This window comes from Cyprinodon tularosa, unplaced genomic scaffold (assembly GCF_016077235.1).
Source record: "Cyprinodon tularosa strain WSP-4 unplaced genomic scaffold, ASM1607723v1 ctg1025, whole genome shotgun sequence".
Classification (NCBI taxonomy): Eukaryota; Metazoa; Chordata; class Actinopteri; order Cyprinodontiformes; family Cyprinodontidae; genus Cyprinodon; species Cyprinodon tularosa.
In genome coordinates, this window is record NW_024037811.1 from 45,832 (window position 1) to 65,141 (window position 19,310).

General features: G+C 43.8%; 1 protein-coding gene across 1 annotated transcript in view; it reads right to left on the reverse strand.

Annotated features, from left to right (window-relative positions):
* The window catches only part of LOC119780260 (vicilin-like seed storage protein At2g18540), a 53,762-nt gene that overhangs the window by 28,189 nt on the left and 6,263 nt on the right, over nucleotides 1–19,310 (reverse strand). Inside the window, exon 3 of the mRNA XM_038280235.1 lies at nucleotides 14,102–14,137. Within this exon, the coding sequence (XP_038136163.1) occupies nucleotides 14,102–14,137 (36 nt within the window). The remainder of the gene's footprint in view (nucleotides 1–14,101; nucleotides 14,138–19,310) is intronic.

Here is a 19,310-nt window from a genome sequence, read left to right on the forward strand (position 1 = left end):
GCGCAGGTGGAGAGAGACGGTGTGCAGGGAGAATAGGAGGGGTAAGGGGTATTTGGCATGTGGAGATCAGGGAGAGAAAAGTGAGGTGGAGGTTAGAGGACTGGTTGAAGGTTCAACTGAAAACAGTGTAGATTTGTTTTGTGGAGGTGATGTGGAGGGAGAGAGGGGTCAAGCAGAGGAGGTGATGGAGCTGGAGGCTTCTGCACCAAAAAAAGCAAAAGCAAAAGGAAGATTGTGGTGGCTGCCGCACAAGCCAGCAAACAGGCCAGCTAGCAGGCTGCAGAGAAGGAGGAGGAGTCAGACAGCAGCAGAGATCTGGAGATGAACATCGTGGACTTAGAGCAACCCAGCGGATCCACAGGAAATTGAGAGCACATTGAAGCTCTCAAAGCTAAATGGCTAGCTTTAGCCAACCTGAGTCAAAAGTCATAAGGGGCATTGGTCAGATCTCGGGTCCAGAACATCACAGAGATGGATGCTCCCTCTAGCTTTTTTTCAGCCTGGGGAGGAAGCACGGTCAGAGGAAGCTGATCCACTCTTTACTGTCGGACACGGGGCAACAACTGAGCGAACCGGGTCAGATCAGGGAGAGGGCTGTGGGTTTTTACCGTTCTCTGTTCCGGAGCGAATACAAAGAGAACGAGGATCTGTTCCGGGAGTTCTGCAATGAACTACCCCAGGTCTCTGAGGAGACCAACACCGAGCTGGAGCGCCCTCTGGAGCTCCAGGAACTCCACACAGCCCTCTTCAGCATGGGGCCCGAGGTCCCCGGCAGTTCTTCAAAGCCTATTGGGACCTTCTTGGAAAAGACCTGCTAGTCTGGTCGCCGGTTCGCTCCCCTTGTCTTGCCGCAGGGCGGTCATCACCCTGCTGCCCAAAAAGGGTAACCTGCAAGACATCAAGAACTGGCGCCCCGTGTCCCTCCTCTGTACCGATTACAAGATCCTCTCCAAGGCTCTGGCGGTGAGGCTGGGAAAAGCTATGGAGCAGGTCATCCACCGAGATTAGACCTACTGCGTCCCCGGCAGGTCCATGGTAGACAACGTCTACCTGATTTGGGATGTTTTGGAGGTCTCCGGTTCATTGGGTTTACAAGCCGGCTTGATTTCATTAGATCAAGAAAAGGCGTTTGACCGCGTTGTGCACGGCTTCCTCTGGAAAACCATGAGGGGGTTTGGGTTCAGCGGGGGTCTCATCGCCAAGATCCAGGTACTGTACAGTGGCATAGAGAGTGTGCTGAAGATCAACAATAGCCTGTGTGCTCCTTTTAGGGTGTGTAGAGGCGTCCAACAGGGCTGCGCGCTCTCGGGGATGCTCTACGCGCTCTCCCTGGAACCCCTCCTTCAGAAAATACGTTCGAGTGTTTACGCTCTGGTTTTACCCGGTTTTACTAATAATATGGTTTTATCTGCCTACGCTGACGACGTTGTTGTTTTTATTAAGGATCAACGGGATATCAGTCTTTTAACCGAGGTAACTGAAAAGTTTTCCGTCTTGTCCGCCGCGATTGTGAACTGGGCAAAGAGCGAAGCTCTGGCCGTCGGAGAGTGGTCCGTCAGGCTCCCAGTTCTCCCTCAAGGTCTGGTGTGGAAGAAAGACGGTTTTAAGTACCTCGGTGTGTTTTTAGGCAGTGAAGCAATCGTGAAGAAGAACTGGGAGGAAGTGGAAGGAAAAATAAAAAACAGGTTGGCAAAATGGAAGTGGTTGCACTCCCAGATGTCTTATGGGGCAGAGTGCTGGTTTTAAACAATCTTATGGCACCACAGCTGTGGCACAAACTCTCTGTTTTAGACCCACCCTCTGATCTACTTGTAAAAATACAGTCAGAGATGGTAAATTTTTTCTGGAGCGGTCGACATTGGGTGCCACAGTCTGTCTTGTTTTTACCAACAGAGGAGGGGGGTCAGGGCCTTGTCCACCTGGCCGCTAGAACAGCCACTTTTCATTTACAGTTCCCTCAGAAGTTCCTGACAGAAGACCCCGTGTTGAGATACGTGGCCAGCTGCATTCTCAGACGTGTAAACTCTCTGGGGCTGGATGCTGCTCTGTTTTTAACAGACTTAAGTCTCTTAAAGATAAGAGGGTTGCCTCAATTTTATCAAAGTGTTTTTAAATTATGTGCTTTTTTTAATTTGCACAGGTCCAAAATGCATAACTCTCTGCAATGGCTTTTAGAAGAACCGCTGGTGTGTGGAGCGAGGCTGGACGTCCACGACAGCTCCGTGCCGGTCCTTCCCGAGATGCTGTCCAGGTCGGGAGCGGTGACCCTGAGGCATCTGGTGCGGGTCGCCGGGCCGGATTTCTCGGGCGTCCGCTCGCTGCTGGGGGTCCGGTCCGCCAGATTGTTGCGGCGCTTTCTGGAGCGTCTGAAAGAGCGGATGACTGCTGGGGAGAGACGGCTCCTGCAGCTGCATGTCACCGGAAAGCGCCCGCCTGACACGAGTGACCCGTTCCCGGAGGTGTATATGGATCCGGACTTTAGGAGGATAGCGGCCCCCTACTACAAAACACAAATCAAAGAATGGATCTGTGCAAGACGGACCCAAAAACATTATATAAAACTTGCACAAAAGTTCTAAACAAGAGAACTCTCCACAACAGGGCAACAAGCGTCTGGGCGGACAAGTTCAGAGGACAAAAACCTCAGTGGAGGACTCTGTACAAGCCTCCCATCAAAAAACGGACTAGTGACCTTCAATGGAGGATACTTCACGGCGCCATTGCTTCAAACTCATTTTTATTTGTCATCAGTCCTGAGGTTTTAAACAAATGTCCTTTTTGCAATTTGCCTGAGAGTGTGTTACACGTTTTTCTGGATTGTGTACGACTGACTGGTTTTTTAAATTTTTTAATGAACGTTTTTAGCCTTTTTAGTGTGGTTTTTACCCATTCTGTTTTTATTAATGGTGTACATTACAACCGAGCCACTGCTTTCAAATCCAGAATTTTTAATTATTTAATCTCTGAAGCCAAAATGGCTATTTACTTAACACGAAGAGACAAACTGCAGGAAGGACCTCAGCTCGATGTGGTGGCTCTGTGGAAGTGTAACATCAAAGCCAGGTTGAGGCTGGAGTTCTGCTTCCACAGAGCCACTGGGGATTCGAAGGGTTTTGGTTGGAAAAACACCTCTTACTCTGCTCTTGGATATGGGCCATCAGAAACATTCGGTGGGTCATTTTCAACCATGTACTGCCTAAATATGTCCCCCACTTTGTGTGGTAAAGGCCAATCAGATGGATCTTCTGAATAAAGCCTTGTCTCAGCACGCTCCTCTGCAGCTCTCTGATCCTCTCCCTCTTCATCATCTGAACCTCTATTATCCTCTCCCTCTTCTTCATCATCTGGTCCTCTCTGCTCCTCTCCCTCATCTGCACCTTTCTGTTCCACATTCTCCTTTGTGATGATTCACTCACCATGTTTGCCTGCACTAATTTTCCCAAAAAAGAACACAATGAGAGATGGTCATCAGAAATTGAAACCATTATGGTATATAGGTTTTTGCTTCCTCCCTAATGTATTCATTCCTACCTGATGTCCTCACTTGTCTCTTCTATCACCGACCTCATGTCTGTCTCCTTCACCCCTCGTCTGTGGCATTCTCCACTAAGTCATATGGTCAAAAAGCATTATATATTAGCTGTAAAAATTACAGATCTTAATACAGTTTTTAAAAATAATGTTTAAACATTATTGATTGGGATTAAGTAGCTGTTCCCTCACTTCCACCAAATATTAGACCAACCTGTTGCTTTCCCCTGTCTGTCCTGATTCTTCCTCTGTCATCTTCTCTTCCTTCTCTTCATCCTCACAGCTGAATTAAATAAATTTTGTGTTAAGTAGAGTTAAAAAAATACAGCAGTCAAACCACAATAAAAATGAGTCTTTAAATTTGAATAATCTTCTTGTTGTTGTTCCATTCTAGAAATAGCAAATTTCAAACCATCAGCCCCAAGCCGTTTTAAGTCCAAGAATATTGAAACTTTGAACACATTTGCATCTCATCAGGCCCTAACTAAAAGCCTCTTGGAGCCATGGTCTAAACCCCACCGGAAGTCGGCCATTTTGAATTACATTTTACCCGAGATGGGAAGTAACGAAGTACAAATACTTCGTTACTGTACTCAAGTAGATTTTTCTGATATTTTTACTTTACTTTACTACTTATTTTTATGGCGACTTTTTACTTCTACTCCTTACATTTTTAGACAAATATCTGTACTTTCTACTCCTTACATTTTAAAAAATTGGCTCGTTACTTTAGTTTTGAATCATTTCAATGGAGTTACCGTTATTATTTTTCACGTCACTGTGAAAACGGAGCCGTTTTCCCCCCTCTGTTCCCAAAGTGTAGCCGCCGTCTATCACGCACAGCGTCACATCCTTCACTACATTTCCCAGCATGCACCACAGACCGGCGGTCATGGCGGCGGCAGTTCCAAACAATTCACCCGGTAATTTACACTAGTTCCGAAATTACAACGTCACCTTTCATTCAACACTTTACTTACTCACCAGCGTAGCAAACTCCGAAGGTACCCACTGCGACAGCTTTAATATACATTCCGTAGTCGGCAATAAAACTTCCCAGTGAAATTACACATTCTCTTCCCTTAGTCCGTCAGCATACTGGTCCGTGTGGAAACACGTACCGCATCGGAGCCAGTCTCTTATCCATTGTCCCAGGGCATTGAAAAAGACTATTAGGGGGCAGGGGTGTTAAGTGGGATTTCAATGTATGTAATAATTGTTTGCATGGTAATAAGTAGGTGAAATGGTAATGTTAGTATGGTTAAATTATTTCATAAATATGTATGTTTTTGTATGAATGATGCTATTGTCTGTATTTATTTTTCTACAATGTTAACTGTGCTTTATTGGGGATTTGCCTTCCTGTTTAGTTGGGCTGTCCCAATTGGCTGATTATTGGTGGGTCTATTTAAGGGGCACACTCCCAATGGCTTAGGGGGCTGCTTGGAGAGACTGGTTGGAGAAACTGCTTTTGAAGGTCTGCTTAGAGAGACTATATTAAAAGTCAGCTTGCTGTGAGGCTGTCAGTGTTTTGTATGGCCTGCAATGGCCGGTTTTGTTTTCTTTATTTGAAAGTATTTTGTTTGTTTTTTTTTTTTTTTTGTCTTCACCGTTGCACCAGTAAATAAACCGCTACACGCTTTTGAACTGGAATTTTGTTGTCCGCTGGTTCTTACCACCTTTTTGCAAGTCATCTGCTTACACCTCCTCTGACGTGAGACGGGAGCTGGTGAGCCGTTTTCTCACAAATACCAAATTCAATCTAATTGGATGGGAATCTACGTTGCATTTGACGCACCACTACAAGATGAATCGACAGATTCGGCGGTATTCATTCGCGGCAAATCATTGCAGCTTGGTGGCGGTGGCGTTAGCATAGTAGCATGGACAACGAGATGAATGAAAATGAACACAACGGAGATCTAGTCCTATTGGCAGACATCCATTTAAAATGTAGGCAACGGCATGAAAAAAGTGGTTTCTACTTTTACTTTTATACTTTAAGTAAATTTACAAGCCTGTACTTTGTTACTTTTACTTGAGTAAAGAAGTTTAATCAGTACTTCCACTTTTACCAGAGTATTTTTTAACACAAGTATCTGTACTTTTACTCAAGTACGGAAAGTGAGTACTTTTGCCATCTCTGCATTTTACCCTGTTGTGAAATCACGGACCTCTTTTAAAAAAATTGTATAAAATCAGCCTTTTATCCAAATGAGCTAAAACTTTCAAAATATGTTCTTTACAAAGCCTGCTGTAAGCTGGTTACAATAGCAAAGCGCTTCTTTACAGTCTGTCACTCTGATTTTTCAAAAGTTTGCGTTCTCGCCTAATAGTTGGTCAAGTGGGCAGATAATGCCAGGAAATAATTCAGCCCCTAGCCATGCTCGTTCCTAGGATAATGAAATTTGGCACACATCTGTATGAGCTCTCCACCTACAAAAAGGTTCATTGGAGCCATGGTCTAAACCTCTCATGAAGTCAGCCATTTTGAATCAAACAGCAACCTGAGTAAAATAGAATCACTATGTTAAAATATTTCTAATAAATCAGTCGTTTTCCCAAAAGAGCTAGGCCTTTTGGAATATATTCCTCTAATCGCTACTTGTTTGATGGTAAACACAGCATAGCTCTTCTTAAAAGTCCGTCACTCTGATTTTTCAAAAGTTTGTGTTAACAGTAAATTGTTGTTTTTCAAAAAGTTTTATAGCAATCCTAGCCAAATTTAGAACAGTTATTTATCTTTTAATTATAGTAAAGTCTGCCAAGTTTGAGCATCTTATAGAGTATTCAACTGCCTCAGTATATGGCATTCAAGTTTAAAGATTCTTCTTTCTTTTAATTAATTAGTAAATCATCTCAAAAAATTCTAGGATATGCAAGATGTATTCCTTGACATTTGTGATTGTTTTAGGATTTTACTGCAAACTATGGATTTTAAATGATATTTATTTTTGTTTTGAGTAGGGTGTAATACCGCTAACCATGGAGTTTGAAGATGCTGTTTCTCCCTCTTTCGAAAATATACTTTAGACCTACGAACTGAGATGGCCGCAGCGTTTTCCTGGCTAATGAGATTCATCCCAGATATTATCTTTTACCTCTAGTTTAACCATTCCTGACCAAAGCTGTGGTTGTCTCCAACTGGTCAAGACATGAAGCGTGGAACTTGTTCCGCTGGCTGGGAAGGTACAAGGGGGCGGCGATAGCTTGGCTCCCATGGTTGCAATAGGCCGAGCGGCGCTAAGCTGCGAGGGCCGTCAATACCGCTCGCGGTTTTAATTCTCTATGTTGTTCTTTCTTTCACATAGTGAATTTTCAATATAAATGAGTCTGTTGGTGAATGGACCATATAAATAGGCTCTGCCTTGCCTTGTTGGAAAAGCATGGTTATGACCTGTTCTCAGCTCAGGAACTAGGACCCGTATGATATCTGGTTTGTCAATAGGTTTGCCTTAATAAAAGATTTAGATATGACTTTTCAATATATTCCTGCAAAAAGGTCTGATGTTGCAGGGGCAGGTAATGAAAAGTCCTTGGAACATGCTCTTCTGATGCCAGTTTGTTTCTGCCTTTATCCTGTCTCATGTACAAGAGCTAGTCATATCACAGGTTATTTGCATTACAATAGGAACAGTTAGCAAAGTAGAGTGAATACACAAACTTGAAGAGGGGAGGGGGCTTGCACGAAAACTGAAATTCTCTGGGACTTATAGTGTTAAATGTGATTATAATGGAGTTACTCAGATGAGCTCCAGTTTTATATATACAGGTTTATATTCTGATTTTATTTTGTATTTATTTTGATTCCTTACTAACTTCTAGGCAACATACTGATGTTTTTTTTTAGTTTTATCTGAGATGAAAAACATAAAATTATAAAAATTAAATGCTCAATAGAAAAGATTAAGTAAAATAGTCTTTATTTCAGTTATTGTTTGTTCCACTTCTGGACAATCATGAATATATTTGACTGTGGGAAACTAATGGTAAGAAAAAATCTTTATCTTTTATTTGTGTTTACTTTCACTGGGGATGTGACAGTACCGACTCCACTATGCTGGGTGTGTGGTGAATCAAGCAAGCTAAAATGGCAACTCCAAATGAGACACCGTTCCATTCAAAGCAAAGAGATGAGAACATTTCATAGAAAAAACACAAAGGTAAAAGAGTGAGCCCTCAAAGCTGGCTACCTTGTTGCTGAGCTAAGTCAAAAAAGTCCCAAACTGCAGCAGAAACATTTATACTACCAGCTTGTAAACCAATTGTAAATTAAATGCTTGGTCCTGTCACAGCAAAAGAAATAGCTTAAGTGCCTCTCTAAGGTAACACAATTGCCAGATATATTGTGGACAGTGGAGGTTTGTTGAAAAGACCTGCCCTCTCCACTGTAAAGAGAAAAATTAACATGCACAACCCCGCACCTGCTCACGAGAGGGAATGCCTATTAAATGCATGCAAGAGCATGCATGAGTCAATTTCAGTTAGTTGCTGCTTGCATCGCTCATACAAGCTTACTTTACAAAAGTAGATTCGCAATGATTGACAATTAGGAGGACCATTTATTTTTAAGATCCTTCCAGAAAGAGGAAGGACTGATGAGTTCAACTATGGCGGCGCTCCAAAGCAGCAGCCCAGAACGGCTCCTCTTGTGAATTTCAATAATTTCTCAAAATATGCCGCTTAATACAATACATACTAGACATCAAACTCAAACCCGCATCTATGATCGCCAACGCCTGACATTTTTGACCGTTTAAAAAGCAGCAGAGTGCTACGGACGAATGTAAACAAAACAACAGCGGAACATAACAGTAGGAATAAGAGATATGCGAGACGGAGAGGCTGCAGAGGGGAGCAAACCGCAAAGCTAAAGAGAAATCCCCACAGATCTCTGCTTCCATCATTCCTGCTCTCCAACGTCCGCTCTTTGGAAACAAAATGGATAATCTGTGACTGAAACTGTCTTCAAGGAAGGAGATTAGTAACTGCTGCGCAATCATTCTGATGGAGTCTTGGCTGCAATTATTAGCATGGAGGGGCTAACACCCTACAGTCTCTCTTCAAGACAACTCTGAAAGTTCTTGATAAAAAACCTGTACATTATCATTATTGCAACATTTTAAGTACCGTATTTTCACGACCATAAGGCGCACCGTACTAAAAGGCGCACTCTCAGTTATGTGTGCCATTTCTGTATTTAACACACACATAAGGCACACCGGCCTATAGGGCGCGTTTTTTATATACAGGTACATGTCCTCTACTACCTTTAAATACCTCTACTGCGTATTAAAAAATACAGCGGAGGCAAAACTGAGTATGACTGTGCTTTATTCATGTATTTATTACAAAGTATTAATCAAACCTGGGAGCTGGCCGTGAGACAGACACATCGCAGATGACACAGCGCTGTGATCACTCCTGTGAAACAGTTTATTGACGCATAAATTCACTTAAAATGCAGTAATCTGCCGGCAGAATATGTTCCCTTTTATTATCCTGGTGCCTGCCTCCTCGCGGCCGGCCAGAGGCTGCTGTTGAAGGGATTCCTACTGTCAGCGCACCGCTGGTATGTGGGGATCTGAGCACAGGATGACAATCTGGATGAACTGACTGCAGTGATTAAGTTTTCAGGTGGATTTTCTCACTTAAAAACATATTAAAACTACTTTATTCCCACTGATCACAGCAAATATAGCTGCAAGGTGTATTTATTACAAAGTATTAATCAAACCTGGGAGCCGGCCGTGAGAGACACATCGCTGATGACACAGGGCTGTGATCACTCCTCTGAAATAGTTTATTGACGCATAAATTAACATAAAACCCTGAAACCTGCCGACAGAATATGTTCGCTTTTATTATCCTGCTGCCTGCAGTTTAGATTACCCAGAGGCTGCTGTTGAATTAAGTTTTCAGGTAGAAAACTAGAGCGGGAGCAAAACTGAGTATGTTTGTGCTTTATTCATACAAAGTAGGCTATTAATCAAACCCATCAAAGTCATCATCCTCTGTTTCTGAATTAAACAGCTGTGCTAATTCAGACATGCCAATTTCCCCTTCTGCGCTGTCAGAGTCACTTTCCGTGCCGGGCGGCTCATCTGAAATGATGCCGGCTTTTGCAAAAGCTTGAACAACAGAGCCAGCAGACACGTTAGTCCATCTACAATCCATCCGCAAACGGTGGCGTTCCTTTCTTTGTCTTGCAGCTATATTTGCTGTGATCAGTGGGAATAAAGTAGTTTTAATATGTTTTTAAGTGGGAAAATCCACCTGAAAACTGCATAATAAAGGCGAACATATTCTGTCGGCAGGTTAAGTTAATTTAGGCGTCAATAAACTGTTTCAGTGGAGCGATCATAGCGCTCTGTATCATCAGCGATGTATCTGTCTCGCTCTCAGCTCCCAGATCAGCTTCTCTGATTGGTTATTGCGGCAAGTCCAGCAGCAAAACTTCAATTTTTACATCTCGAGCAGCAGCAGCGCGGGGCGGCACGTCGAGCACGTCAGATGCTTAAACGCTCCCGACGTGCTGCGCCTGCTGCTCAAAACGCGCTGCGGGACCTTTTGCTGCGCCTATACGCGCGTCAACCATTGACTTTGCATGTAAACTCGCTGCGTTAGCTCTACCAAATTATCAAAAACCGTTCATCCAAACAGTTAACAGTAAAGCAAGTTATATGATCTGTGTTGTTACAGTCTCATGGTGATAGGCTCAAACCTGTAGTGTCCTACTCTTAAGGGTTAAAGGGGACCCGTGGAAACAGTAGCTCCCCATATTCTTATTTTTTATCTTTATTATATTGTGTAGTTGGATGTGGGTACCGTATTTTCACGACCATAAGGCGCACCGTACTAAAAGGCGCACTCTCAGTTATGTGTCCCATTTCTGTATTTAACACACACATAAGGCGCACCGGACTATAGGGCGCGTTTTTTATATACAGGTACATGTCCTCTACTACCTTTAAATACCTCTACTGCGTATTTAAAAATACAGCGGGAGCAAAACTGAGTATGACTGTGCTTTATTCATGTATTTATTACAAAGTATTAATCAAACCTGGCTGCTGGCCGTGAGACAGACACATCGCAGATGACACAGCGCTGTGGTCACTCCTAAATTAACTTAAAATCCTGAAACCTGCCGACGGAATATGTTTGCTTTTATTGCTGGTATCCTGGTGCCTGCAGTTTAAATTATTTAGATGAAAAACACCTGCCAGCAGCCGCGGTGAGGCTGGAGGCTGCCCAGCCTAGAGGCTGCTGATGAAGGGATTTCTGCTGTCGGTGCACCGCTGGTATGTGGAGGTCTAAGCGCCTCAGACAGAAGTAGATAATCTGGATGAACTGACTGCAATTATTAAGTTTTCAGGTGGACTTTCTCACTTAAAAACATATTAAAACTACTTTATTCCCACTGATCACAGCAAATATAGCTGCAAGATTTAGATTATTTAGATGAAAAAACACCTGCCAGCCACCGCGCTGAAGAGGAGGAGACGCGCCCAGAGGCTGCTGTTGAATTAAGTTTTCAGGTAGAAAAATACAGCGGGAGCAAACCTGAGTATGATTGTGCTTTATTCATGTATTTATTACAAAGTATTAATCAAACCCATCAAAGTCATCATCCTCTGTTATCCTCAGCATTCCTCTGAATAAAACAGCTGCGCTAAATCAGACATGCCAGTTTCCCCTTCTTCGCTGTCAGAGTCACTTTCCGTGCAGCGCGGCTCCTCAGAAATAATGCCGGCTTTTGCGAAAGCTTGAACAACAGAGCCAGCAGACACGTTAGTCCAAGCATCTACAATCCATCCACTAACGGTGGCGTAACTTGCCCGGCGCTGCCTTCCACTTATCCTGAAACTGTGGTCTCCGTCTGTCATCCATCGCTCCCACGCCGCTCGCAGCCTTACTTTGAACGGCCGCTTCACACCGATGTCGAGCGGTTGAAGTTCCTTTGTCAGACCTCCCGGGATAACGGCGAGCACAGCGTTTATTTTTTCACCATGTTTTTCACATCGGCTGTAAGATGGGCACGCATGGAGTCACATATTAAAAGCGATGGTGATGCATGGAAAAAACCACCTGGTCTCCTCACATACACCTGCCTCAGCCACGCTTTCATAATCTCCTCATCCATCCAGCCTTTTTCATTTTCCTCAATATCATATGTCATCAGAGCGCTGTCTGTCTCGCTGTCAGCTCCCAGATCAGCTTCTCTGATTGGTTGATGCGGCGCTTCCAGCAGCAAAACTTCAATTTTTCCATCTCAAGCAGCAGCAGCGGGTTGGCGGCGCGTCAGAACGCTCCCGATGCGCTGCGCCTGCTGCTCAAAACGCGCTGCGGGACCTTTTGCTGCGCCTATACGCGCGTCAACCATTGACTTTGCATGTAAACTCGCTGCTTCTGCTGCACCTGCTGGGTCCGGTTCACACCGATGTCGAGCGGTTGAACAGCGAGGACAGCGTTAATTTGTTTCACCATGTTTTTCACATCAGCTGTGAGATGGGCACGCATGGAGTCACATATTAACAGCGATGGTGATGAGTGGAAAAAAAACACCTGGTCTCCTTACATTCAGCCACTCTTTCATCATCTCCTCAATGAGGCGGTCTCAAAAGTCTGCAGTAACAACACACATAGGGCGCACCGCACCATAGGGCGCACCGCACATTTTGAGGGGAAAAAAAGACGTTTATATGCGCCTTATAGTCGTGAAAATACGGTAAGTAGAACATTTTAGACTTTGAACGTCATCAGATGTTTCTGGATGCATGCCTGGTTTTTAAAGTTTTAAATGGACTTGCTCCTCCTCCTCTAACAGATTTTATAAGCAAAAAAACATTACTAGAATAAACACTAGAGCTTTAACCAGAGGAGACTGTAATGTTCAGCGGCATGGGACCAAATTCGGCCAAATGGTTGCATCCATCAGAGGAGCACAGTTATGGAACATACTGCCAGCTCATGTTAGGGGCTGTGGAACCTACATACGTTTTAAATTCTCCTTGAAACATTGGTTGAAAACTAACCAGACATGTGTTCACAGGTAAATTGATCTGTTTCCATGGGCCTGTTAACCTCATTTTATTGTTAACCTCATTTTGTTGTGATTTTATGTTATTGGCATCTTATCTGTTTGTGTCCACTCTGTTTTCTCCTGTAGCATCTTGTTTAATGCTAACTGTTTTTACCTGCCTTAGGACAGCGGATGCAAATTAGCTGTTAGCTGTGTAGCTGTACATTGATGCTTTATGCTGACATGTTGATGAATGTGCATTGTCCTAATTCAAATAAATAAATAAAAAAAAGAAAGAAAAAACGCTATACTGCACCGATAGGAACAAAGAACTAAGCGGTAAGACTCAGGGTGGTGGGCTATATGTTTACATCAACAACAGCTGGTGCAAGAACGCTAGATCGGTCACCAGCTTCTGCTCTCCATACATTGAGTTTCTGACTGTTAACTTCAGGCTGTTCTATCTGCCCAAAGATTTCACTGTGTCAGCATTACTGCTACATTCGTGCCCCCCAGTGCTACCAATAAAGAGGCCATAAAGGCTCTATACCTCTGAGCTCCAGTCTGCATACAAAGAAGTTCTGTATCACTGAACAATACTATAGAGGGCAGCCATTGCATTTATTTCCCTTAACAACTTTATAATTTGTTAATGGGGTTCCTAATTCCCTAGCCTGGGTGCCATTCTGAACTTAGTCCCGCCCACAAGGTTTGAGTTCGGGGAAGTTCGGTCTGGCTCTGCTCCATAGTAGCGTGAGTATTATCGCCCACTCTCTGGCGATCCAATCAAATTGTCAGGGCGGGCTTTATACGATGATGGACAGATGATCAACAGTAACGTAATCAACCACGTCACCAAAGCGCGCTTGGGTGACAACAACAATGGCTGCCGCTGGAGAGTTTGGGTGAGTAGATTCTGCTATTAGGTCTGTTCTAGAAGATATCGACAGCAAATTTTAAAAGAGGAACAGAGAAACGCGATCAAGGCTCATCTTCTTATTCTAGGCGTGCAACTGCACGCTTTGATTTTTGTTGACAACAACTATGCGTGGCTTAACATACGTCACGCACTCCGTTGCTCTTATTGGTTGTAGGTCTATCCAATTGAGTGCAGAGGCATTTTTTTCCTGGTTCGTTGGAAACACGCCCCATAATCACAGCTCTATGGAGCAGCATCAGACTCATTCTGACTAGAATTGAGTAGGACTACGTCAGGCTAATAGAATACTCTAGGGGATTATTTTATGGCACTAGCATCTACTGAGATGCCTATAGGTTCTTATTCAGTAATATGCATTGCTCTTCTGGAAAACAATATTTTGGATCTAATGTGCTAAATATTGAGTTAGGATTGGGAATGGAATATAACATGCAAATTATAAAATACATTTTTGTTAAAGAAAAAGGTTTTTTTTAAGTTTAAAAAGAAGGTTGTACTAATTTTAATGTAACCTTTTGGGTTTAAAATTTGTCAAGATAAGCTTATTTATTATTAACAAAAAATAAGGTTGACACATAAAGATACTGATAAGATAAAACACTGACCTCTTCTGATGGGCTTCATCCGGGGTTTCAGTCCGACTGTTATAAAAAAAAAGAACTGATTAAAAGTGTTAAAAGCACAGAATTCATTGTAAATAACTGGGTACCTTTCATGGTTAACATGACCATATGACACTAGGAACACACAGTGTATATATATTTACACTGCTCAAAAAATTAAAGGAACACTTTGAAAACCATTGCCATGGCACCGCTACAATGCAGCCACCTCGGTTCATCAGATCACTGAAACCATATATACATGTTTTAAGCTAAAAGAAGTAAAGAGCTAAGTTAGCTGCAGCAAAACTTATTGTTCATACAGTGAGGAGAACACATATTTGATACACTGTTGATTTTTCAGGTTTTCTTGCAAAGCTTGTAGAAGACTGTAATTTTTATCATAGGTACTCTTCAACTGTGAGTGATGGAATCTAAAACAAAAATCCAGAAAAATACAATGTATGATTTTTAAATAATTAATTTCCACTTCATTGTGTGAAATAAGTATTTGATCATCTATCAACCAGTAAGAATTTTGGCTCTCACAGACATGTTAGTTCTTCTTTAAGAAGCCCTCCTGTTCTCCACTCATTACCTGTATTAACTGCACCTGTTTGAACTGGTTACCTGTATAAAAGACACCTGCCCACACACTCAATCAATCACACCCCAGCATCTCCACAATGCCCAAGACCAGAGAGCTGTGTAAGGACATCAGGGACCTGCAGAAGGCTGGGATGGGCTACAGGACAATAGGCAAGCAGCTTGGTGAGAAGGCAACAACAGTTGGTGCAATTATTAGAAAATGGAAGAAATACAAAATAATGGAAAATCTCCCTCGGTCTGGGGCGCCGTGCAAGATCTCACCTCTTGGAGCATCTCTTGATCTTGAGGAAGGTGAGGAATGAACCTAGAACTACACGGCAGGACCTGGTCAATGACCTGAATAGAGCTGGGACCACAGTCTCAAAGAAAACAATCAGTAACACTCTACGGCGTCAAGGATTAAAATCCTGCAGTGTGCGCAAGGTGCCCTTCCTCAAGCCAACGCATGTCAAAGTCTGTCTGATGTTTGCAAATGACCATCTGAATGATCCAGAGGAGGAATGAGAGAAGGTCATGTGGTCTGATGAGACAAAAATAGAATTTTTTGGTTTAAACTCCACTCGTCATGTTTGGAGGAATAAGAATGATGAGTACAACCCCAAGAACAAGAACCCCATCCCAACCGTGAAGCATGGCGGTGGAAACATCATTCTTTTGGGATGCTTTTCTGCAAAGGGGACAGGACGACTGCACCATATTGTGGGAAGGATGAGGCCATGTATCGTGAGATTTTGGCCAACAACCTCCTTCCCTCAGTAAGAGCACTTAAGATGGGTCGTGGCTGGGTCTTCCAGCATGATAACCACCCAAAACACACATCAGGGCAACTAAAGAGTGGCTCTGTAGGAAACATCTTAAGGTCCTGGAGTGGCCTAGCCAGTCTCCAGACCTGAATCAAATAGAAAATCTTTGGAGGGAGCTTAAAGTTTGTGTGGCCCAGCGACAGCCCCGAAACCTGAAGGCTCTGGAGGAGATCTGTATGGAGGAGTGGGCCAAAATCCCTGCTGCAGTGTGTGCAAACCTGGTCAAGAACTACAGGAAACATCTGATGTCTGTAATTGCAAACAAAGGTTTCTGTACCAAATATTAAGTTTCATTGTTCTGGTGTATCAAATACCTATTTCACACAATAAAATGGAAATAAATTATTTAAAAATCATACATTGTATTTTTCTGGATTTTTGTTTTAGATTCCATCACTCACAGTTGAAGAGTACCTATGATAAAAATTACAGTCTTCTAAAAGCTTTGCAAGTGGGAAAACCTGAAAAATCAACAGTGTATCAAATACTTGTTCTCCCCACTGTATGTATCAGGGCAGATTTAAAGAACAGAGTATAGAAAACAACAGGTGCAGATGTGAAGGCTGAGAAGGACCTTGCTCCGACAAACAGAGAAGAAGCTGATTAATAGTGGATCAGAAAGGCAGGAAGCAACTCCATATTTGGAGATAGGAAGTAGGGACATACGATCATTCTGTGGGACTTTCTGTGTGAAACTGTAAGATGTTCCCCTATGAAGATAATAAAAAGAGCCGGTGTTGCAGGGGCGGGGTCAGAGTTGCTGTTCACAGATGCATGCTGCTGATGCTCCTCTCCCTTTGCAAAGGCGAATCGAAGCTTTGTTGTCCAGAATTTTTTTATAACACTCCATCTCAGTTAAGTTACCTGCACTCGAATTAACGGACCCGGGGGAAAAACCATGAAGGTGTTTTTCAACATCACCTATCTGTCATGCTTATCCCTGCATATAAGCCCCAGCTCAGAGTCTGGCCAGAGAGCGCCATGGAAACACCCCAAGACTGTTTTGAATGCTCTGACTGGAACATCTTCAAGGCTGCAGCAACATACACTCACCGGCCACTTTATTAGGTACACCTGTCCAACTGCTCGTTAACACTTAATTCCTAAGCAGCCAATCACATGGCGGCAACTCAGTGCATTTAGGCATGTAGACATGGTCAAGACAATCTCCTGCAGTTCAAAGCGAGCATCAGTATGGGGAAGAAAGGTGATTTGAGTGACTTTGAACGTGGCATGATTGTTGGTGCCAGAAGGGCTGGTCTGAGTATTTCAGAAACTGCTGATCTACTGGGATTTTCACGCACAACCATCTCTAGGGTTTACAGAGAATGGTCCGAAAAAGAAAAAACATCCAGTGAGCGGCAGTTCTGTGGGCGGAAATGCCTTGTTGATGCCAGAGGTCAGAGGAGAATGGCCAGACTGGTTGGAGCTGATAGAAGGGCAACAGTGACTCAAATAACCACCCGTTACAACCAAGGTGGGCAGAAGAGCATCTCTGAACGCACAGTACGTGGAACTTTGAGGCAGATGGGCTACAGCAGCAGAAGACCACACCGGGTGCCACTCCTTTCAGCTAAGAACAGGAAACTGAGGCTACAATTTGCACAAGCTCATGGAAATTGGACAATAGAAGATTGGAAAAACGTTGCCTGGTCTGATGAGTCTCGATTTCTGCTGCGACATTCGGATGGTAGGGTCAGAATTTGGCGTCTACAACATGAAAGCATGGATCCATCCTGCCTTGTATCAACGGTTCAGGCTGGTGGTGGTGGTGTCCTGGTGTGGGGAATATTTTCTTGGCACTCTTTGGGCCCCTTGGTACCAATTGAGCATCGTTGCAACGCCACAGCCTACCTGAGTATTGTTGCTGACCATGTCCATCCCTTTATGACCACAATGTACCCAACTTCTGATGGCTACTTTCAGCAGGATAATGCGGCATGTCATAAAGCTGGAATCATCTCAGACTGGTTTCTTGAACATGACAATGAGTTCACTGTACTCAAATGGCCTCCACAGTCACCAGATCTCAATCCAATAGAGCATCTTTGGGATCCTGAAACAGGAGAAGACCAAGGAGATCATGGTGGACTTCAGGAAAAACTGGCCTAACCAGGCTCCACTGGTCATTCCTTGGGGTGCACATCACAGACACCCTCACCTGGAATGTAAACACCACCTCACTGATCAAAAGGGCACAAAAACGCTTGTACCTCTTGCGGAGGATGAGGAGAGCCCACCTGCCCAACGAGATTTCTTTTTGTTTTACACTTGTGTAAACACCTCAGAGCGAGCAGCCATCTATCATCACCAACTGGGGGTTTAAGAAAATATGCAACACTAAAAGGAAGCACTTATGTAGGAGTAGTTTCTGTGTCAAAGAAGAGCAAAAGTTAATATCAGAAGAAAGAGAACAATAAGTTGTTGGAAACATGATATTGTTAGGAATACAGTTTCTGTTGCCTTTTTGTGCGTTTCCTTTTTCCACAACCAGGAGGTGCCCTGTCTTCGCTGTCCCTCCCTGCACAGCTGCGGCTCATTGGATCATTATCTGGAGGAGTATTTGAGCAGTGGGCTGTCACTACCTCGACACCAGAGTGTTTGCCAGTTTTGGGTACTCTAGCCAAGTTCAGTTTAGCTGAGTCCAACCTAGCTTTGTTTCTCTGAGTCTTATGAGTTTTTTTGTCTTTACTCCCCGGCAGGAAGCTTTCCTGTGTTACTGAATACCTGGACCTTCTCCCCCCTGGAAGGATAGAACCAAGTTACACTGAGCAGGGGAAAACCTCCACATATTCCGTGCAAATACCCATCGGAAATCCGAGTGATAATCCGCTCCATTACTCCTCCAACGCTTGCCTACCTGTCCGCCCTCCAACTTGTTCACTATTCTCTGGATTTTTCACACAGACTGGATTCAAGACCTAATAAGGCCTCTCTCTGAGTGGTTTCTCTGAATGTAGGTCAGATTTGTTAAATCAATTATGACGGAACACTCTGGCCAAACCGTAGACTCAGCAGAGGCCATTCAGAAAGCCATAAACCAGCAACAAACAGCTCTTACGAGACATAACAACACTCTGGTTGAATTAGTCAACCAGCAATCTGAGTTAGAACGTCAAGTGACTGATTTAACGAGGCTGTCTGCTTCTCTCTCCAGCTAGCCCCATCCTGAGCTAACCAAACAGGCCTCTCTCCCCCTTTCTCTGAGTGTCAGCTGCCGATTCCGCCCAGGTTCGACAGCAAGCCCAAGAAGTGCCGAGGTTCATGCAATGTACACTCACCGGCCACTTTATTAGGTACACCTGTCCGACTGCTCGTTAACACTTAATTTCTAAGCAGCCAGTCACATGGCGGCAACTCAGTGCATTTAGGCATGTAGACATGATCAAGACAATCTCCTGCAGTTCAAACCGAGCATCAGTATGGGGAAGAAAGGTGATTTGAGTGACTTTGAACGTGGCATGATTGTTGGTGCCAGAAGGGCTGGTCTGAGTATTTCAGAAACTGCTGATCTACTGGGATTTTCACGCACAACCATCTCTAGGGTTTACAGAGAATGGTCCGAAAAAGAAAAAACATCCAGTGAGCGGCAGTTCTGTGGGCGGAAATGTCTTGTTGATGCCAGAGGTCAGAGGAGAATGGCCAGACTGGTTGGAGCTGATAGAAGGGCAACAGTGACTCAAATAACCACCCGTTACAACCAAGGTGGGCAGAAGAGCATCTCTGAACGCACAGTACGTGGAACTTTGAGGCAGATGGGCTACAGCAGCAGAAGACCACACCAGGTGCCACTCCTTTCA